Source organism: Taudactylus pleione, unplaced genomic scaffold (assembly GCF_031769625.1).
Source record: "Taudactylus pleione unplaced genomic scaffold, aTauple2 ptg000199l, whole genome shotgun sequence".
Taxonomy (NCBI): domain Eukaryota; kingdom Metazoa; phylum Chordata; class Amphibia; order Anura; family Myobatrachidae; genus Taudactylus; species Taudactylus pleione.
Window position 1 is genome coordinate 4576756 of NW_028284601.1, and position 23400 is coordinate 4600155.

General features: G+C 43.9%; 1 protein-coding gene across 7 annotated transcripts in view; it reads right to left on the reverse strand.

The window, feature by feature from the left end:
* RYR1 (ryanodine receptor 1) overlaps positions 1 to 23400 on the reverse strand; it is a 211666-nt gene that overhangs the window by 18127 nt on the left and 170139 nt on the right. For 2 of the 7 annotated variants that reach the window (XM_088477043.1, XM_088477042.1), the window contains 11 exons: positions 20842 to 20918; positions 20588 to 20661; positions 17403 to 17420; positions 11125 to 11205; positions 10415 to 10503; positions 10192 to 10320; positions 8423 to 8527; positions 6915 to 6944; positions 2372 to 2453; positions 1171 to 1306; positions 343 to 1054 (listed from right to left, as the gene is read on the reverse strand). In XM_088477043.1, the coding sequence (XP_088333169.1) occupies positions 343 to 1054; positions 1171 to 1306; positions 2372 to 2453; positions 6915 to 6944; positions 8423 to 8527; positions 10192 to 10320; positions 10415 to 10503; positions 11125 to 11205; positions 17403 to 17420; positions 20588 to 20661; positions 20842 to 20918 (1533 nt within the window). The remainder of the gene's footprint in view (positions 1 to 342; positions 1055 to 1170; positions 1307 to 2371; positions 2454 to 6914; positions 6945 to 8422; positions 8528 to 10191; positions 10321 to 10414; positions 10504 to 11124; positions 11206 to 17402; positions 17421 to 20587; positions 20662 to 20841; positions 20919 to 23400) is intronic. The other 5 variants (XM_088477046.1, XM_088477045.1, XM_088477047.1 and 2 more) reach the window with 3 other exon arrangements.

Genomic DNA, 23400 nt, shown 5'->3' on the forward strand with positions numbered 1-23400 from the left:
AGCATCAAATTAAAATTTGTCCATTCCAATTTTTACCCATCATAAGTCTACAGAACGGGAGATTGGATACAGCAGCAGCATTGCAAACTGCCAGATACAGCACCTGCCAGAAAAATAGAGGTGCCTGTAACAGGCGAGATAGCTGAAACAGTAGCTAGCTTGAGTTATCTTGTCTGTTAGCTACGAGCCTTGCTACTAGACATCAGTCCTTGTTCTACTTGGGGAACCCCTAGTTATATCCAGCCTGGGCCCCTCCTAGAACCCCTGACCAGTGGGTACCAGCAAAATAAAGCAAAGATTTGTATATCGGTTAATATATTTGTTCCAATGTGTATTGGTCACCTTTCGGTACTGTCTTCTGAGGTTCTTGTAGGTGAACATCTTGAAGAAGTTTATCACATTGTTCATAAAGTCTCCAAAGGCTGATGTTGCTTCGGGCTGATCAGACCCATTCTCGGCCTCCTCTCCTTCTCCAGATCCCTCTGCTCCTCCATCTTCGTCATCATCCTCCGCCTTCTCTTCTTCTGGCTCTGAGATTTGTGCAGCAATCTGCATCTCAAAAATGGTGTCTTCGCAGAAGTTGACAAAGAGCTCCATTTTCTCTGACTCACCACCTTCATTGACCACATCAAAGATGAACTGGCGCTTGGACTCTTTGACCTGAGGCATCTCCCACTGAGCTTTATTGGTCTCGCTGATCTCAAAGTAAATGCGCTCTATCTTTTTACCTGCTCCCATAATCTCAATCTTGCCAAGGTAAGGCTTAAAGTAGTTGATAATGCAATCTGCCAGCTCCAGGAAGTTCTGCAACCTGGTATCGTGAGGGACATGCTCTGACAAGTTGGTTAGTAATACTGCCACGTTGAAGCCAATGTCTTTGGCCGGTTCCTGGAAGCGGTTGGCAAATTCTTCAAAGTTGATCATCTCATTTTCATCAGCCTCGGAGCAGGACAGAAGGAACTGGATCTCAGATGTTGTGTATTGTTTCTGGCTGTCCATTGCCTTTTGGAAGTCTTTTTTGGATATGAGACCGCGGGGATCTGTGACATAATCTCTGCAATAAAAGAAAAACATATATATTATCCTAGGGTCTGAAATACTTCGGCATAACATTCAGTAAACAATTAGACTGGTATTGTCTTACAATTCTCCTAGCCACCAATACTCTACCTGAATGCATCAGAAGCCACAATGTCCTTTAGCTTCAAGAACATGTCAAAGAATTTAAGAATCATCTCCACATTGCTAGAAGATTCCACAAGCATGTCCACCATCTGGCGAGCAATTGTCCCATTGACCACATTACCTGGAGAGGATGAAATGCATACAGACCATCAGCACAATGGCATCTTGCATTGTAGGTTGATCTTCATCACTACCAAGTTTAAACCAGGAAATTCTCAGTTTTACTAGTTCTAATGTCTCATAATGAGTTCTATTCCACCAATGGCACTCCATAAAAAGGATTCTTTATACTTTATGAAGGAATAAAATGCTACTGCCACCCAGCAGTAGACATTCTGCATTGTGACTTAGGAGAGCTCAAAGGAAGACTTACACAGGCCCTCTGGAGTATAGAAGACTCTATGTAGAATAGATAACTGGATTTGCTGAGACAAGACGTTGCATCCAGGATATCACTAGTGTCTCCCTGAATATGTAGCTTCTCCTCATTTGAGAAAGACCCAATATTTTCCTCCCATTTACATCTCAGTGATATAAGGTCCTTATTAGATTAGAGGTAGCAGGCAACGTGGACACAGCCGTATATGATTCAATCCAGCTAAGCAAAGTAGAAAACTAAATGCACATTTTACACAAATAGTATAACAATGTGAAGTACATCCAACTCGTAAGGAGAGCCGGTGACTGGAGGACATTCACCAATGCTAATAATTTTACTTAATGGAAGCAATTCTGTCTCATCACCATTATTAACCAATGGGAATAGCCTCTGTTATTCTATTGTCACACAATGGAAGAAATGATCCACTAATCACTAGTGTCACCCAATAGAATACATTCTACACCAGCAGTAAAGTTCCCCAATAGAACAAAGTTTGCATGATCGCTAGATTCAGTGTTTCAATCAACACAGAAGTAGCTCCGTAGAAGACATTAGTTTTCCCCACCACCATTGTCATTTAATGGCACTTTCCATGATTACTGAGGACACTCGGTGATGGATATCTCCAACCAATGCTTGTGTCACTCAATGGAAGACATTCTAGGTCATCATTTGTGTCACTCAATGGAAAAAATTCTTCATACTGGCCAATGTCACTCGAGCTTAGTAAGTTTGCAATATTCGGTCTACAGAACATGCAATTAGTAACAAATAACAATGACACATTTGGGAAACGTTGTTCACCTTCAAGAAGAGAGAGCAGCATGACCACCATGTCTTTCTGCAGGTCTAAAAGTTCCTTCAGCAGCCCGATCTGGCTGGAGTCCTACAGAGAAACATACAATGACATAGTATAACCTGACCAGTTCAATTGCCTATGTGGAAATTGTGACTAGCGCCACCAGTGATGAATGTTTATTTCAGACTTTCCAAAAATATGTATTAATTAAAAAAAATATCACGAGCCAAAAAAAAATAAAAAAAATAGCCTAAACAAAATCAACATACAGTATATAATCAAACAACAACCTCATTTTTGTTTTTTTCAAAATTACAGTAAGACAATGTAGCAGAAATCAAGTGCAACAGGTTGCTGAGCCCTTTAAATTTGATTTTCCTCTCTGCAATTTTGGGGAAACAATCTGGAGTTGTCTGTGCAGAAACAATTACAGTAAACTTTGAAAGACAGCTCTTGTCCAGTTATATCGGCTTATTATTGTGACTGTTCCCGTCCAGTAAGGACTGCGATATACTGTACGTGGTAAGAGTAATTGTAACACATGGAAAACTGGGGAATTCTCCAACCTTCAAATCAATTTATTAAAAGTGCTGATATCAAGTTACCAGCCATGGCCAAGGTTACCCAAACAGTTAGAAGAGTGTCCAGTTTGGAGAAAACGCATTGACCTGCACAGTGATCTTCTCCTTACCTCAGGGTAGAAGCGACTCCAGAAATGATCCTTGTGTGCAGTGCAATAGAAATACAAGTATTTAAACACAACTAGTGAGAACTGTCTCAAAACATGATTACATATCATTGACCCCTTCACCAGCCCATATAAAGTCAATATTTTATTATAACATGGCAAAGCTCACTAGAGAATGGCACACCACTCTTGGAAAGACTACGAAGGAATCTTGAAGACATCGTCAAAATAGTCATATATTAGAAAACTCTAGAGCTATCATTGTGCACATTCAAAAAATAACTGTTCATGGGTCATAGATAATTTGTGTTATTCCCTAAATTCAGAGACAAAGCACTGATTTGCACAATGCCAGCCAATCAAGTCTGGCCAAAATTATCTATATAAGGTCAACGTGACCATGCAAGGTGGCTAGACATGTCTTGTTGACAATCATAGGACACTAGACAATGATTATATATTCTTCTTTCCCTATTTAATTGTGTCAGTAAATTCTGTGCCTCCTCTAGCCGTGGCTGTGCTGATACTTTGCTATTGCAATTTTGTCAAGTTAGTAAAATATGAAGCTTTTCCAATTTAGTTTTAGTTTAGTTCAACTTCAATTAAGACAAAGCGAAGGTTTCGAAACCTCAGCCGTCTCAGAGAAGCAATGTGTAACAGCACACGTGAACTAAATATGCAAGATGTATATTTATTTATTTATTTAACTAAAAAAAAATGCACCACTCTGCTCTTCTGATTTGTGAGCAGTGGGGAACACAGGTGTGGGTCATAATGACTTATAAAAAAAATTTTGTAGCACTAAAGATATTTTTATATAGTTTCAACATAGTACATGTTGTAAGTTTGAACTTGCTGTATAACTTAATAGGTGAGTAGTTCTAGCTCTAACAAGCTGATCTCCAATAAGTTTAGTAAGTAAGCTGTTTTACTCTTACTAAGGATTGTACAGACTCAAGGTGTTCCATCTGTGTTGCGTATTGCCAGGCGAATCTTCACACCTAAACTGCATAACTGCCTGGACAATGTCTGTACTTCTCTAATGAACCATTTTTGTCTGAAAGGAACTCAGTGGGCCACTTCACCCAAGAGAGAACCCTGTAACGTTCTTTATGTCATGAAGATTGGGCTGCAGGGTGGTATAATAAGCTCCTTAGCACAGAAATGTTCCAGACCACTGTACTGCAGATGTTCCATTTAGAGAGGACAAGCAAATGGATACTCACAACCTACTGATTCTGTTCAGAAACCTCCAATATCCTGTTAGTCTATCAACAGCCCTTAGTGTCATCTCGCACACAGGCAAAGTTATCGTCATACCTGAACAGTGATTTCTATGAAGACTTCAGAACAAGCAGCAAAACTTTTTAAACTACATTTAGCTAAAGAACTTCAGAACTCTCCACCCTCAGGTCTAGCAACTGCAGGAGGACGAGAGATGGACTGCACACCAGGGATGGAAGGGTTAAGGGTGAAGGGGTGAGAAAGGCAGTTTAACATGTTCCCACAATCCCTCCCTCTTCACCCCAGGCATTGTGCAACAGTAAAAGATGCTGCATGGAACAGACAGACATGTGAGGGGAGGAGAAGGAGGGAGAGATGTGGTATCTAGGGGCTTTCCTTCTAACCATGGGTTGCTTGATGCATATGTTTCTGACTCACGTAAGTAGCTCTGTGTGCACTAGTCCTGAATGTAAATGCACCTGTGAATAAAGGGGGGTATCAGATGCAATCTACTATGAATGGTCTAGTTTAGGGGCACAGGGCATGTATCTTATGGTTTGGGCAGGACTCCCCAAACATTGTGCTACATTGTGACTGTACAAGCAGTAGACTAAGTTTCACCGGGAGGTAACACCATGCAGATACTCTGTCTCTCCTCTTCCTTCCTCCCCCCCCCGTGACTGACAAATGTCGAGAGGCGCCAAATTCACAAGGAAAGCAGTAAGACCACCCCAGGAAAGCGGGACGTGGCCACAAAACCCCGTATTGTCACACGGCTGCTGGCAAAACAAGGGGGGAAATGGGGGAGAGTGGGATGATGGGAGAGAGACAGCAGATGGGAGATTAAAGAAGAGGGAAGGCAGAGGTAAAGACTATGAGAAGCAGAGAGAGAGAGAGAGAGAGAGACTGGGGGGGGGATGGATAGACCAAAACTAGAAAGTCACTAAAGACAAGTAACCACAATAATAAAGCCCTGTGTAGTCACTGACTGACCCATAGTAAGAGTTAAATCTGAGACTCCCATTTGACCTCCAATGGACACAAACAAAGCCCAATTTGGATAGCTGTACCATCATTTCTTAGGTGTGTAAACCACAGGTTCTCAAACTCGGTCCTCAGGACCCCAAACAGTGCATGTTCATGTTTTCCAGGTCTCCTCACAGAATCACAAGTGAAATAATTAGTTCCATCTGTGGATCTTTTAACATAGGTCAGTGAATAATGAATGCACCTGCTAGGTGACCTGGAAAACATGAACTGTTTGGGGTCCTGAGGACCGAGTTTAAGAACCACTAGCCTAAACCTTTAAACTACTTTATGAATACTAGGATTCCATTAATTTCCTTACTATTGATATGAGGCATGCAGGTCCATAGTAATTATTTTCTCAATGCTTATTTGGCATAGTAAATCTACATTTGCCAATCTGAAACTACCTGGAGATATACCTGCAGCAGTGATTGGTTAAATTCCAAACTCCGCCATTACAGTCCAGATTTTAAAAATATCCAAGCTTGAGTCCAGATCGTTAAATTAAATTGACTGAGGTATTAATTAAATCACCTGTGCTCAACCATGGATATCCTTAAAACCTGGACCGTAATGGTGAAGTTTGGGAACCTCTTGGTTAAAGGTGCTGCAAGCACTATACTTACTACTAAATAGGTCCTATAACTTCATCAGAACCCGCATAAAGAACACCCATATATACCATATATTCATACCCATATATGGAGACTAAATTGGACAAATTTCTGGGATTTCTGGAATTAATAATTTTGCCCCCATTTCCCTTTACAATATCGTAAAATAAAAAAATATATATATTACGTGACTATGCAATAAAATAAAAAATCTCACAATGCCCCCATAAAATACAATATAAAGTTCACCAGGATAGAATTATGATTAAGAAAAAAGTTGGTGAAACTGGCAAACCTCCTGTATGTGAACTGTAATCTGGTAATTAGGGTATAAAACACCCTGAGTCATTAATATAGATTGTACTTTGTGAATTACTACCACTGGAGAGCACCTCCTCCGCAGACAAGCTACATATGTATTGGTGATCTTGTGTGGCGGGAATCCAAAGATCCCAATGAAGATCTTATTGAACGCTATAGGGGAGTTGTAGAAAACCTAAAGAGAACTAGTGGAGAATTTGTTCTAGCTATCATTTATCAAGTACAATCTAGCTATCATTTATCAAGTACATTCTATTACATTCTGATTGGTTGCTATGGGCAACTTCTCCACCTGTCCAAATTAGAAGGTTTAATACATAATCGCCCGATACGTGAATCGATCAATATTGGTTCAGTCCACAAAACGAGGCCTCCATCGCATATGGGTAACGGTGTCACCGTAAGTCAAATCACCTGACAAATTATTCTTAACCCTGGCACAAGCACAGACTCGTGAGAGTGATTATTCCTCACAATAATCCCAGGCGAAAGACCAGTCTCCAGAGAAAAAGAAGAAACAAAAAGGTTGAAAGCAAACTGGATTATAATAATAAGGAGATGGGTAGCGTGAATACACAGCGGGCACACAGACAGAGACGGAGAAGGGCAGGGAGCACGTCTAGCTGAAAGACTGTAAGGAAACGCAGCTGTGCCACAGAGATTTATTCTTACGCCATTTCGTAGTCCTCCGTTTTGGGGCATCTGTTACATATTGGAATAAAAGTATTATTCAGAATCACTTCATACAAAATATAATTTTACTACTATCTGACCCTCAGTCAGCGACTAACCCTCACATGTAAAGAGAGGCCTATTGACATAGGAGAGACTTATTTTAATGCTGTCATTTATAATATTGATGGTCACCGATGGGGTGTTTTATGGGTGTACAGTCCCAGGGTGAGATCGTTCATTATTCATCAATCTGGGAGCAAACTGAGGAAACGCCCTCTGTACTGAGAGACGCACAAGACTCAGAGATTTCCATGTACACTCACTGCTAACGTTCACACACAGAATAATACCAGCCACACTCCTGATCCTCACACACTGACACTGTGGGTGTATACAGCTATTATGGGGATGTACTGTACATACTGGGTCATTATTTTCACACAAAATACAAGTGGTCATGTACTGCAAATGGGGTGTTTGCACTTTTCTCTAACTCATCGCTGTAAAAGTATTTCCAAGAAGATGGCTGCACCCTTGTTTTAAGTATGTGATCGCAGGCCAAACACTATTAAAAAAAATGATGTCACACAGGGTCTATACCACTTTCATGTAAGCTGGGGGCCACTAAAATGCTGTTACAGACTCCTTACAGTTGTACGGCAGCCACGAAGCATTAAAGGACATAAAATAACGTTTTATTATCCTATTGTAGTGAGCGAGTGCAGCGTTATAGAACCATTAAAGAGAGGGCGTGATACAGGGCGTGATACAGAGGTGGACGCTAATGCAGCCAAATTTGTGACATTTTGCGCAACGCGACTGCGCCTTCGTGTTAATGCCGCAGCCAATAGGATTTGTACAAAGGCAGCCACCAGCAGCAGCGCTAATCTGATGCTTTGTGTATTAAGATGCATCTTCGAACATTGCACCAGCCTTATGCAGGAGCAGGATGAAATCTGAACATGGCCGCTGAAATCAGTTCGACTGCGTAAAAAGTCGAAGCCACTTCGTGTGCGTCTGACTAGCCCACCCTCCTGCTACCATCCAGTAACTCCCACTGAAATGGTCTCTCTCTGCGTCCAAAAAAAATCGTCCGCTTGCGTCCGACATCGACACTGCATCCACGTAGGAATCAGGCCCATACAAGGAACAAACGCGCACACTGAATGAGCCCCAAACATTCCTCAGCAATGAGGATTCATTCACACCAGGGTTCACTCTCGTCAGCTATGTGCGTTTCAGTAAAGCTTTAAAATTCTACACAAGGTGCCCCAATAATGATGGGTGTAACCTGGAAGTGGCCGCCCACTGCTACAGGGAATGGGCCCGATGAGGTATTACATATCTCACACAATGCTGGGACTACATTTATCCTGGCGGAGGAACACTGCTGAACATGTCAGAGAGGAGAGAGGCACAGACTCCAGTCATTGGCTGGTGGAGTTACAAGGGATTGATGCACAGGTGAAAGGGGCTGTAGTATAGGAGGTAGCGAATGTGCTTACCTGGGCTAGTTTCATCATCATATGAGCAAAGACGTGCAGGAAACCGACCACCGCGTCCCACAGGCGACTGTGTGCCAGACTCTGCTGGTTACCAGTGCATGGACCCTAGGGGAGATACGCTAAAGTGAATTTTACTGAGGTAGATCATGACTTCCCTAAGTCATAGAGTTAGTGTAGCAGAACAAGTCCATACTAATAATAATTACAAGTACAGAGAACTCTAAAGGTGCATTCACACACACACGACGATTTTTTGAACGATTATCGTTAACGATATCGTTTATCATTCAATCACTGAAAAAATCGTTCACTTTCTAAGTTAAAATGATGAACGATCATCGTTCATGCGTGTTCACGTTTGTAGCTTAGTCAGACTGACCAACTCAACGATTTTCATTAAGGGAATATGCAAAAATCATTTGTAATTCAAAAAAATCATTCATTACATATAGTAAATGAACGATTTTAGTAAACGATTTTCGTTCATTTTTTCAAAGGAAAAATGAACGAAAATCGTTTACTAAAATCGTTCATTTACAAAATCATTGTGTGTGTATGCAGCTTTAAGCTGCATACACACACAACGAATTTGTTACCAACGATTTTATGAACGATTTCATGAACGATTTTCTGTCAGATTATCCGTCAGATTTTTTAAAGTGTAATGGTGCGTACACACACAACGATGCAACTAATGAACGATTTTCGTTGAACGATTTTCGTTCAGTTTTTCCATTGAAAAAGTGAACGAAAATCGTTTTACAAAGTAGTTGGTTTTACTTTACATAATAAACGATTTTCTGTGTGTTGAACGAAAAATGTTGCAACTTCTATTGAAAATCGTTCAGTTGGCCAGTCTGACTGAACTACAAACTACAGTCGACAAACGTGAACGCGCATGAACGATAATCATTCATTGTTTTACACTGAACGATTGTTTTAACGATTGAATGATAACAATGTCGTTATAGTTAAATCGTTCAAAAAATCGTTGTGTGTGTACGCACTTTAATGAACGATTTTTTTAACGATTGAACGATAACGACGTCGTTATAGTTAAATCGTTAAAAAATCGTTACGTGCATGCACCTTTAGAGGTATATTTACTAAAGAGCGGGTTTTTAGAAGTTGATATGTTGCCCATAGCAACCAGTCAGATTCTACGTAACATTTATCTAGCACCTTCTAGAAGATAATAGCAAGAATCCGATTGGTTTCTATGGGCAATAACTCCACTTCTAAAAATCCGCACTTTAGTAAATATACCTCTTGGTCTACATGACATAGCTGCCAGCACAGTCCCACTTTTTGTCTTTTACAAGCAAAAAAAAAACCAAACAGTTTAAGCAACCAAATGTAATAGGCAGCAATTTGCGTGAGCTGGCACGATTCCGCGAGACAGTCATTTAGGGGTCTATTTACTAAGCAGTGTTAGGAGACAGAGTGAAAAGTAATAAGAAAGTGATAAGGTGCCAGCCAATCAGCTCCCAACTGTCACCTCACAGGCTGTGTTTGAAAAATGACAGTTGGGAGCTGATTGGCTGGCACCTTATCACTTTCTTATCACTTTTCACTCTGTCTCCTAACACTGCTTAGTAAATAGACCCCTTAGATTTAAAGCGGCAATTAGTTTAAAAGCAAAATCATTATTCTGGAGAAATAGGCAATCTCATTTGCTCCTGTACATGAATGAGTAATCTATTCATCCCAACTTGATGTAAGGATTGCAAAGGAAGGAAAAAAAATACTTAAATAAAGTTCCCATTTACCTGAATATACTCTGTCAGGCTGTTGAACACTTGCTTCGCCACAGACATGGCTTTGGAGAAATTCCTCTTTCCCTGGTCATCAATGATATCCTTTCCCGAATAATACCAGTAGAAGTCACTGATGGATTCCTGGGGTGGGAATGGATTGTCAGACTTTAGTTGATTGTATACATTACACAAGACTAAGGGGAAGGGGTCTGCGGGTCCTGTTTCGGAAGTTTACCTGTAGGCGCAGGAGATAGTCCACTGTGCAGATGATAATGTTGATGGTTGTGGTGTTTCCAGTCTGGGTACGCAGGTAGTTTTGGAAATCTGAAGGAGAAGAACGTGTTTCAATCACGTACAAGCAGAAGATAAGGCGTACACCATCTACTAAAGGGCGTAACTCAAGGAGATACACAGACAAATGTCTCCAAAAAATTAGGGCAAGTAACCGTGCAGACACCCAGTGGGGGTCCTAAATAAATCTAACATGCCATAGAAACGCTGGGATTCCTCCTTGGGTGCTTAGGTTCAGACCTCACGTCGCTGCTCATAATCTGAAGCAGGAATTAGATTATATCTAGATAGATAAGCCAATGTTTTGTAGTGCCTAAGGCAACTTGTGCCTATCCCATGTCATGGCTTTGCTACTTTCATACTGGACAATATTCTAGGCCTGAGAAAAGTCGGCCAACAGGCCTATGCACCACAGTTCTGAACGATTACTGAAAACGGACGAAAAACAGTTGGGATTGTATTATTTGATTGTCAAAAAGATCCAATCATTGCAACCATTGTTCCACTGATTAACATGCAAAGAATTGTACATCATGGTTCAGTGTATGGCTGTTATCGGACCATCGCTCAGCCCTTCTCTACCACTTGATTGGATCGCCCTGAAAATGCTGCAGTCTATGGTCACTGGCCAGCATAAACCCCCTTGTTTCGTACCGTTATTGTGTCCCTCACAAAGCAGCTGAAGGAAGCGGAAAAGATCCTGGGTGAATTGGTCATCTGCCATCACTTTCTCTCCTGGTGTTGGTAACAAAAGAAAATGGTGAAAATCAGGGGGGGGGGGACAGAGGTAAAGATGAGCGAGTGAAAGGAGGAGGCTCGGAGCAGGAAAATGCTTAGAGCAAGGAGACAGAGTGGTGGGAACGAGTGGTAACAGAGAGACAGAAAGCTGAAGATGGGGTGAAAGAGTAGACTAGCAGGGAAATAAGTCAGGACACAAAAGTAGGAGACTATAGGGCAGATGTGTCAAACTTTCCAAAAAGGACAAGTGGAGAAAGTGCCCATGGCAGCTTTTAGTTATCATTTATCCAGTTCACATTCTATAAACTGATAGACAAAATTGGATTGGTTGCTATGGGCAACTTCCACGTGCCCTCTTTGGAAGGATTGATACACCCCCTTCATAGAAGGAAAATAGAATTGAAGAAAAAAGAAAAAGTTGAGACTGTAAAGAAGGAACTAACATAGGAAACAGAAGAATATAGGGTACAAATAAAACAATGAGAACACAGATACAGGATACAGACAGAATTAGAGTGATAGTTAAACAGATAAAAAACAAAAAGAACAAATACTAATAGACAACAGCTGGAGCAGGAGGTGTGTTACAGTCCAGCTCTGTGAGAATCACATCAGAGAGGAGATATTAGTTTCTTCCCAAACTCAATACACTACACAACAGCAAAAACAGAGCCCATGCAGTTAGAGGGCCAGCAGGTGGTCTAGACACAGGTGACCTTGCAGGCAGTCCCGGCCAAAGCTAAATCTGTCAGCAAAAGGTGGAGTGTATTACAGAAAAGCAATGCAATTAATCTCAGGTTTACGAAAAACAGAGGAGCTCCTATCTGGTATTTCTACAAATGATCCTGAGCAGTCTCTATGGCAAAGGATACCTGCCTGAAGGTCACCTGGAGATAATCCATTGGTCAGCAAGGACACCTGAGGCTTGGAGGGAGTCAGTAAAGGATTAGTCAGGGAAGTAAGAGGAACAATGTGCAGGGAAATTAGTTGTGATGGAATTCGCTGAACTAACCCAACCAAAATAAGCTCTGGGGCTGGGCAGATGTAATCATTATAGAAATAAGGTATAGATGTGTACAAAAGGTTAAAAAAAGAAAAGGGCAGACTAGATGGGCCAAGAGGATCTTATCTGCCATCAAACTCTGCGTTTCTATAGGAAAATCTCTACGTAAGGAGTCAATAGTAACATTAGACATATAGGCCCTCATTCAGAGCCACTCGCTAGCGGCAGTACGCTCGTTCCGAGCGATGTTCGCACATCTGCGCATGCGTACGGTTTTTAGTACGCATGCGCGAACCAGTCAGTGCGGCTGAAAATCGTTTGTACGCAATATAGCGAGTGCCTGCTATTTTGAGTGACAGAATGAGGCGTATGTGGGTGGTAACAGGGGAAGGTGCTTGAAAACGGGGAGTGGAGATCAGAACGCAGGCGTGCTTAAAGGTCAAAACGGGCGTTTTATGGGTGTGCATAATTAATATAGCAGTGTCATTGACCACGTCACTTGGTTTTTTTTAACTCAGAACTGCTCACAAAATAGCGGTTGAAAAAACCAACCACAAGAATAGCGAGCAGTTCATATCCTGTTCAATGTACTCGATTAATCTAATAAATAGCGGACATGACGTATGGTGCGAGCGGCCAGGGGGCGTTTTTAACAAATAAACGAGCGTATGTTTTGCTCGCTCGTTCAGACTTAGAGGTGTGAACAGACTGCAATGTGCGAACGGATCATTTGAATAGCCACCCCTTGTTTTTGAACGAACGAATGCAAATAGCGAACGGCTCTGAATGAGGGCCATAGGCCCTTATTCAATGTGAGCGGACCCGCGATACTTTTCCGCCTCCCAGACTTTTTGCCTACATCGTGTGTTTTGTAGGCAGAAAAGTATGACGAGCGTGCCCGCGTATCGCCGTATTCAATTTGAAAGTACGCGAAAACGGGACCCGGCGAAACTTAAACAAGCGGAAAGTACTGTCAGATTTGGGGAAATCAGCCTGATCCCCCCCAAAAGATGCTCTGACATGGGGGTTAACTATGGTACCCCCCCCCCGATTTGGCTTGCTGAAGGTATTTTTTGTTTTTAAACGGGCTCAATAGCTGCTAAATAGCGTTTTTGTATAAGTGGTGCAGAATAGTATTCAGGAGTATTTTTTGCAGAAAATAACTTATCCCAGCAAATTTGGGGTACTTGAAAATGGGGGTCTGCATAAAATATTACAGTTTCTAAAGTTAAGTTGAAAAAAACGTGAAAAATCCACCTGCCGCAAGCCCCTGCAATGTAAAAAACACATGGGGCATACTTGGGGACCCCCCCAGAGTCAAGTTCGCTAGTTTTTATCTTTGTCCCCCAACATTTTTTTTTTCGCCTCCAAATTCAAAGTGATTTTTTTGGGGTGTTCTTAAGTGTTTTTTAACACTTTTTAACACTGTTTTTGAATACAGAGTAAAGCCAAAACAGACGAAAATGACGTAATCGGCGAAAAGTTTCCGCCAAAAGTATGCAAAAACTGACTTTTCGCCTCAAATTGAATACGGCCCATAGATGGAAGCCGCTAGACATTTAAAATGAGAGATGTCTGTTGAGTACGGATCACTGTACTCTAGATGATCTCCTACTACTCATGTATAAAGTGATAGCTGCTAGATCTCCAGGACAACATAGAAAAGTGCTGAGGATTCAGTCGTACACAAAACGGTCCAATTTTCATGCCTAGCATGCATCCATGGGAGCCCGGTGCACAGACAGGCGTCTCTGCCGTGCAGAGTAAACTATCCATATTAGCACTTAAGTTAGTCAGATCTCCTTCTGCAGCTAACTGGGTGTAACTGGGCAAAAAAGGGTCAGTCGCACTTAGGATAAGGGTGGCGTGGGCATGTAGATGGAACTGTGGGCTATTCAGAGGCGGGCCGACGCAGAGATTTGGCTGATATACTGTAAGACAGAACTTTTGCACCAAGAAAAGGGGCTGGAGCAGATGTGTGCTGAGAGTGGTCACAGCTCCTACCACAAGTGTAGGTATGAAAACAGCCTATTATTGTCTAGAACTGTTATGATGTATAGGGGTCTATTCATTGTTAATTATCGGAGTCTGAGCGTACCCCAATAATTAACATACTAACTCGCGGCGAACGCCAGAACAATTCATCATTGCTCCAGGGCGGAGACAGCTCATCCAAAAATCAGCTGTCTCCCCGAAGCGGCCCCAGCATCCGGCAGAGGGAGCCAGACAGAGGCAGAGGGATCCCTCTTCGCAACTCGGGTGAGTGATGCGAGTGGTAGAAAACGCCAATCTGAAGATGGCAAATGGTCCCACAGTCGAGTTACGAAAGTATTATATTGTCGGAGCTTGATGAATTTCTGTCCCCATACTAGTGTATAGGGAGGGGACAGAGGGCCATTTCGGGAGACAAAGGTAAGTAGGAGATATCTGTGATATCTCCTGCTTTACCTTTTTGATGAATTGCCTGGACACTTAATTTCTACAAAAGCAGGTATGTTCATTTTCACCTTCTTTTGTAGAAATTAAGTGATAATGAATAGACCCCACAGGGCTCTATTTACTACAATCCGCATATTGAATGCGGATTGTAGTGTGATATTACCGAGTGAATTCGCATTGCGAATTCAGGCAATATCACAGGGATTTACTATAAATCCCTTGCAAGGACAGAGCTTGCGATAAAGCTCTGTCCCTGCGGATCCTATCCGCACTCTAGTCGCGGTATTTTCGGAAAAAATACCGCGACCAAGAGCCCGCGCATGCACCGACCCACCGTCGCTGCTACCCCCACCGGCGCTAAGCCCCGCCCCCGGCGCTAAGCCCCGCCCCCGCTATCGCGGATCCCCCGCGACCCCCCCTCCCTCCCCCCGCGACCCCCCTCCCTTCATTACACTTACCTGCATCCTCCTGGCCTCCGGTGATCTTCTCCGGGCTTCCCGATCAGGTGATCTCCCATACTGCACTGGGGCCCGATCACCTGATGACCGGGCCGCAGTGCACTGTGGGAGACCAGCTGACCGGAGAGGAGCCATCACCGGAGGCCCGATCACCGGTCCCTGGATTCAGGTAAGTAAAAAAAAAATGTTTCATTTTTTTTCTTTCTTTTTTTTACAGCAATCAGCTTGCGGTCTATTTAGACCACACAGCTGATTACTGGTACCGGCTCCCGCCTCTGCTCTCCCCGTTAGAGCAGAGTGGGAGCCCGGTAACCGGGGGAGACCCTGGATAACGCCACCTCCAGGTGGCGTTATTATCACAGGGCTTCCCCCATTATTTTTTTACAATTTATATTTAGTAACTAAGGTCGGATCACATTTCCCATTACAATTATGGGAAATGCGATCTGCTTTACTAAAAATGAGTGATACTAGGGGTTGGAGTAAAATTTTACTAATTCTACTCCAATTGCCCTATAGTAACTACAGGTGAAACTAAAATAATGTGAAAAGGGTGTGAAAACACCCTTTTTCACTTTATTTTAGCAAAAATAATGTTAATAAATAGAGCCCTAGGTGAGATATTACCAGTGATGTATATAGTGATATCACTACATTTCTGTGTCCTGGAGATCTGGTGTATAGATCTGGTCACTATACTGTAGGTGAGTTGTTACCAGTGATGTATACAGTGATATCACTACCTCTCTGTGTCCTGGAGATCTGGTGTATAGATCTGATCACTATACTGTAGGTGAGATATTACCAGTGATGTATATAGTGATATCACTACATTTCTGTGTCCTGGAGATCTGGTGTATAGATCTATTCACTATACTGTAGGTGAGATGTTACCAGTGATGTATATAGTGATATCACTACCTCTCTGTGTCCTGGAGATCTGGTGTATAGATCTGATCACTATACTGTAGGTGAGTTGTTACCAGTGATGTATACAGTGATATCACTACCTCTCTGTGTCCTGGAGATCTGGTGTATAGATCTGATCACTATACTGTAGGTGAGATGTTACCAGTGATGTATACAGTGTACTTTACAGAAACACTGTCCTGGGGCGGAATGCATGATGCATCCCGCCGCTCTTCGCCTGTATCCGCCGTTGGTATGCATGATTAACAGTGCAAAGGACCGCTCTCTCAGTCAGAGCAGCCCTTTGCAATGGAGGGACTTCCAGTTCTTTAACACCTAGAAGCCCCTCTTGCATCCTTCTGCGCATGTGCAGAAGGACGCACGCGCCGTGGGGGGTGCTGGGAGGGATCCGAGGGATCTTCCACAACTAAGCGGAGGGATCTTCCGCAACCAAGCCCCGGAGTGCATCGCATTAAAGGCCTTGGTGCATATGAGAAATGTGGTCAAAGCAGCATTTTCTGGGTTTGCCCGCATTTCTCACCTTGCTGCCGCCCCTGGTGCCCATTATAATAAATGTATGGGGTACTTTACATTACTGCATTGCGGTTTGAGGCGTAATTAATAATTCACAACAACATTAATAATGCAGTTGGTGTTAAATACGGAATGGGTATGAAGTACCAGCGGCTGAATAGGTTCATAGGGAGAAGATCCCGACAGGGCAGGTAAGTACCCTATCCCCACCCCTCCCACCCCACAACCCTAACACTCCCTTAGTGGTGCTTAGCCCTAACCTTCTCCTAGTACCTAACCCTAACCTCCCCCCACGGCTGCCTAACCCTAACCCCCACTTACCGCACCCTAAACGTAACCTTCCCGGGGGTAGGGGGGGGTTCCTAACACTAACCTCCCCCCGGGGGTGCCTAACCCTAACCCTCCCCCCTAGGGGTGCCTAGCCCTAACCTCCCCCAGTAAAACCTAACCCTGACCCCCGCTACGCTCCCTAAACCTAATCCTCCTCCCCCCCTGCAGCTAACGCTAAGGGTGCCCCGGACTTACCTCATTCGGGGTGGCATCCTTTGGCGTTCCGGATTCGGGATTAAGATAGGCGTCGGTATTTCGACGCCTATCTTAAGTCCCTTGTCGGGATTTTCTTGTCGGTATTGAGACCGACGGCATCATGGCCGCCGGTCTCATAACTACGTCCCTTAAATACAGCCCCTGGTGTGTAAAATGGAATATTCGCTCAAGTTTTGTGTATTAGTCCATAATAATAATGATTTTCCCTTTTGGGTGGGTTCAGTCAGCATAGGGAGAGGAAATGGCGGGTGACAGTGACCTGTTAGTAGAAGCATCGGTGGAGTGAGGTTTAAATGAACATTTACCCTGTTCACGGTTGATGACTGGGAACCAAGGAGGTCAGGGAATGAGAGAGGCAGGCAGGAAAGGAGGGGGACACAACCACATGTCAGGGAACAGGAAGGAAAAGGTGAATATCATTATTTCAAACACCTTCATTGGATGGTGCCAAGAATAAAACAACAGTCCCCTCCCACTGCCCAGACCAGAAACAGGTAAGAGAGAGAAACACAGTTTGTAATATAGAAGAACATATAATTATTTCCTGTGTTAAGAGATGATGTGATTAGAGAAGAGATGGAGAAGTTGGGAAACACAGGCCAGATATAGATGAAAACTACATCGCAGGTCATTTCAAGTCTCAGCTTCTGATAGAATTGTGGCTTATACAAGGAAAAGTATCTACTGTACTGCAATGAATGGTAAACACCATTGGTTACAGTATAAACATATCCATATACTAAGGGGTAAATTTACTAAAGTGAGAGTTTTTAGAAGTGAGTTTTAAAAGTGATGTTGCCCATACCAACCAATTGCCTAGCGGATGACCCAGCTCTGAGCATAAGGCTATAATTATGAGGGTCATATCTACAGTATTTATATGCACTTTCAATTTCTGACCTACTGAAAAAACTCTGAGCCTAAAATGGAATATCACACGTAAAAAAAAAAAGATTGCAGCGAGTAAGATCACAGTTACTGTTCAGAGGCGCACAATTGTGACTGATCGCGCCACAAACGCGGCGTGAGATGCTGCGCTACGGACAAGGATGTAGCTGGGCATATCTGTACATAATATATACAATGTCTAATTCACTCACGTGCATATGTGGGGTAAGTGTTAGAAAGGTGTGCACACCATGTTCCCTTAGTTATTTAAGTTTAATTTGAGGTGCACCTCTCCTGCACTTTAGGGTGGCAGCCATTATGTGGACTAATTTTTTATACATAGGAAAGCAGCCTACAGATTTAATGGTGTACGGTTAGGCTGAACTTAGGGGCCGCCGTGGCCGTCCTTGTGTCTTTTTCCGCAGTCGCTCCTGCGACTTTAAGCTAATGCCGCTGGAAAGGCCTTATCTGGTGTACATCTGTGCATCCAAATGTGCACCACCGGTCGTACCATGGAAACTTGCACCAGCCCTATCGCAGGCGCAGCTTCTCCGTTTGAGTACGGCCGCCTATGTGAGTGTCTGTGCGTCTCTGTACGCAGCCGCTTTCAGCGCCACAACTGCGAAACTTCCAATAGACGCTACCTCTGTATGTTTCTCTTTAGCCACCCCCTGTTAGCTCCCAGCCGTCGCCCAGGAACAGCCCATATACTGCCTATACAGTTTTTGTATGCGAGTCAGCATCTATACTGCGTCTCTGTATGCGCACCATTGGGATGCATGAGCAGCGAGACTCCGACACATGCACAGATGAAAAACGTCGCCCCACTGCGTCCGACATCACCACTTCGTTGGACTCAGATTCAGCACCTTATACTGTATATTATTGTAAATATTAGTGCTGTCCCCAAAATAGCCGCCTCTATTGTGAGTAGGGAACAATCAGACTTGGACAGCTTGGAAATTGTGTCCTCGATATTCGTTCACTAAACAAAATTCCCAGGGAGCGGATTAGCAAGGTGTATACAGTATTGTACAAGACAGTGGTGAAACAAGATGGAGTAATTGCAAGAGAAAATGAATATAATAGGCGCGGTACTGTATCTATCAGAGAGCAAAGTATGGTGCAGTCATGGGACCTCCTCTCTATATAGCAAAGAATGTTGCTGTCTGATAACTGATGGATGCAGCTGATCTGTCACTATGGGATATAGGAGTCAGTAGGTTATTTCTGTTTCCGCATTCTTGCCTTGGGTGCAGGGTTGGCCTGGCCCACAGGGGTACAGGGGAAATCCCCGGTGGGCCCCACTGCCTGAGGGCCCATCCCCTCCTCTAGGTGTCAGGTTCCAGGCCTAAAATCATACATTGTTATACCCCTTTTACACCGGAGCTAAAACCCGGGCAGCTCCCTGGTGTAAAAGGGGAGAGAGTTGGATCGCCGGGTCGAGTTACCCGGCAATCCAACCCAGGTAAATAGCAGGGTTTAACACGGGCGTAGCCCGTGAAACCCTGCTGTGAGAACAGCGCACTCCGGGTCACGATGACCTGGAGTGTGCTGCTAGCCGGCCGATTGGTCCGGCTTCAGTGGCGCTTGGAGATGACGTCATCTCCAAGCGACCACTTTCACTCCGCAAAAGCTGGGTGTATGCAGACCCGACTGTGGTGTGAGCGGCGCTGACTCGGGAATATCCCGAGCCGGCGCCGGCAAAATTCCGGGTCTGATCCGGATAGGAACTTTGGCCCTCATTCAGAGCCGTACGCTCTGAGCAGAGCGCACGCTCTGAATGAGGGCCGGCCTCCATGAAAATGGAGCGTCCTCCTGGACGCTCGTATAGCTGTGGGTCACCACCCACAGGCTATACGAGCGTGCAGTTTGATGGCCGTGATGGTCTTGACCATCGCGACCATCGAAACTGCAAGCCGGAGCCTGCGGTTGAGGTTTTCAACCGCAAGCTCCGGAGTGATTTTGGCTCTATCAGAGCCAAAATCAACATCGACAGCACGCCCCCTTTGATCAGACACAACGAGCGAAGGACTTTCCTTCACTCATCGCGTCTGACGCATGCGCACGACGGAGCTCCCTCCGTCGTGCGCATGCTCAGTCCAGAACATCGACCCACTTGCGAGCGGACAGCCGCTCGCGAGTGGGTCTGAATCAGGCCCTTTGTTCCAACTCCGGGTCAGACCCGGAATTTACGTGGAAAAGGGGTATTATTCTATTAGATGGTCAGTTACCTAGTGGAGTAGTACCACTGATCAACATGGGTGCTTGGTTCCTTTCTATAAAAATTACACCAAGTGTCTGTGGTGGTTGGCTACACCCCTTAAGCATGGGCCCCTATCACTGCATTCCTCCGGTGGCCCCTTCATGCCCCAGTCCGACACTGCTTGGGTGCTCTGGTTTCCTACAATGGTCCATAAAACTATTTGGTTATTTGGTTTCTAAGTAAACTGGCCATAGTGTAACTGTATATACATATATAATTATTTATGCACTGTTTGTATTTTATTTCCTTTAAGTCCCAACATAATGCCAGATAACAGATTTGGTTGTATCATAATGCAGTGCTGGATCCTTGTGCCTGATTCCTAATTGTACTCACTTGTCCCATCTTCCGTCACCATGCCGAGCCCCTCTGCCTTATTCTGACGCTCAAAGGCGTTCAGGTCCAGGACACTGCTCAGAAAACGGCCCACAATTAATAAACATAGGTGAAATTGTTACTACTGATAGCTTATGAATTGACTGACAACTCTATCATGATTGCTTATATAATCTTATCCAAATGCCTTACAGGTGTGTCTCGAGCCTGGAAAACCATGGGAAATAAATCTATATACCTAGAGCAGTCCTCACCTGCAGGTTTGCATCAGGGCCTGCACACTCTGGAAAAAGCCAACTTCCTTCTTATCCTTTAGGTAATCTAGCATTTTCTGCAGAAGGAACGAAGAAAAGGAACAGTGACATTGAGATCTTTAAATTCAGAATCTTTTTAAATGTAACACTACTCTCTATGGGGCCTATTCATCATAACTACAAAAAAAATAAAAAATTGATGGAGGTAATTAGGTTTAGAACTTGCATGGAGTTCTACCTAATTACCGGAGGAATTTATCATTCCTCCTCTCCATAACTATCTATTCCGAAAAGCTGTCATTTTTGCGATGACAGCTTTTCAGGATATAGATACTTATCCCTCTCTACTATACCTTACCGCAGCTGTAATCAGCGCTGCGCATGCACCTTTACGTTCACAAAAGCGGTGCATGCGGTAATTGTGTCCATCCACAACCCCTCTTCCCCCCTCCACTCCCCTCTTCAACCTACCTGGCCGCCTGTCACAGGCTGCAGCCGCAGACCCCGACCTCCTGCAGCGGACAGTACGGCCAGGCAGAGGGTGCAAGCTGATTATTTTTTATTTAACTTTACTATTTTATTTTTTTTATAACCTTTCCTGTGTTCTGCCGGGAGAACACAGTACACACAGAGCAGCAGCCGAAGGCAGAGGAGGGACCAGGGAGCAACAGAGCGAGACGAAGGAGGACCTGCTCACGCTGACAGCAGGTAAGTATAACTCGCTATACGCCACCTGAGAGTGGTGTATAGTAATACAATCAAATTACGAAAATACATCATTTTCGGAATTTGATGAATAGCCTAATTTCTACATCCCCAAACTAATGTATGTTAAGTGTGTTAATGAATACAAAAAAAAACGGTAATTAAGGAAAATGTCCTTAAAACCGTTATTTTAGTGTTGATGAATAGGCCCCTGTATGTTTGAGCATTCTTCCCTGCACCTGTAACCTTACAATTAGCGTCACGTGTCTACGCTTTCATTATGCCAAATTGTTATCTGCTTTACAGATACGTCCTCGCTCATCTTTGCCACTAATGCGGCAAACGTGCGCATCATGGCGTGCAATTTCTCGCATAGCATTCGCACCAAGCACTCCTATGGATCATGGGAGCAAACAAGAGGCACGCACACATTCATTGGCGTGCCACTGGCGGTATGCGTGGCGTGGCAACGATGACAACGATGAAACAGGACACATCTGTATTTCAGTTTTGTACAAACTTGAGTTAAACATCTGGTAATATTGTTAAATATTGGATAACCTTTTATACTTTAAAACATTAATTTGGGAGATCATGGGTACATGTAATAGTCCGTAAGTTGCAGGCAGCCACAAGGTGCTGCCAATTTAGCCGATAGCTTTAAAGCAGCGATTTTTTAGAAGTCAAAACAAATTATTTTTGCCTTTAACCACTTGCCTGGTGTGGTCGCTTCATTCGCGACTATGCCAAGCTCTGCGTTACCTGGTATGGTCACAAACAATGCGATAAGTCATAAACGCCAAAGGCAGAAGGACCTCCCGGACCTCCGGCATCCCTACACACTCCCCCAGTGTCTGCTGTGCTGCAAATCACTGCTGCTCGGCAGCCTGGCAGCACCACGAAAGGAGCGGCCGCCGGGAAAATGTAAATGACGCAGTGCTCAGCCCCCCAGTGTATGCCGGTGGCTGCAGAGAGGAACTGGATGGTCCGATGATCAATCTTACCAGCCGATATTTAAAAATAAAATTATATTAATAATGTGTTTCAAAAAAATTACATTTTTTTTTTATATAAAATAGTGTTGGGTAAGTAATAAATAGATGTTCTTCATCTTAATAATTAATAATAATCTTAATACAATGGTAAAAGAAAAACAATTTCTGAGCCAAAATATTAGCCAGCTAAGTGGTCAAACAGTTGTCACTTTAAATCTAGCAGCTAAGGGCTATTTACTAAGCCTTGGATGGAGACAGACTGAACGGAGATAAGGTACCAGCCAATCAGCTCCTGTCATTTTTCAAACACAGCCTGTGACATGGCAGTTAGGAGCTTTACTTTATCTCCACCCAAGGCTTATTAAGGAGACCCAATTGCCAACATGTTGTGGCTGCCTGCAACTCTCAGGCCGTTACAAACGGCATCGGTATGGAATACCGCCGGACGCATGTCCTGATGGTGGAAGACCGGCAGTGAACATCCCAACAGGTAAGTATTTGATCTATTACTAACCTAACTTCCCCCCCTAACCCTAACTTAGGGATGCCTAACCCTAAGCTCCCCCCCAAGTGCCTAACCCTAGACCCCCCTTTCCCGCAGCCTAAACCTAAGTCTCTCAGGGGGGGGGGGATGCCTAACCCTAACCCCCCCTTCCCCTAGCCTAACCCTAAGTCCCCCTCGGGAGCCCCTAACCTAAACCCCCCCCACCACGGCTGTCCGTGGCCAGCGCCTGGCTTACCTTTGATCGGTATGCCGGGCGTCGGGCTCCTGGCGTAGGCAAAATGACAGGCGTTGGGATTTCGACGCCTGTCATTAGACCCCTGCCGGTAGATTAGACAGTTGGGAAGCCGGCGGTCG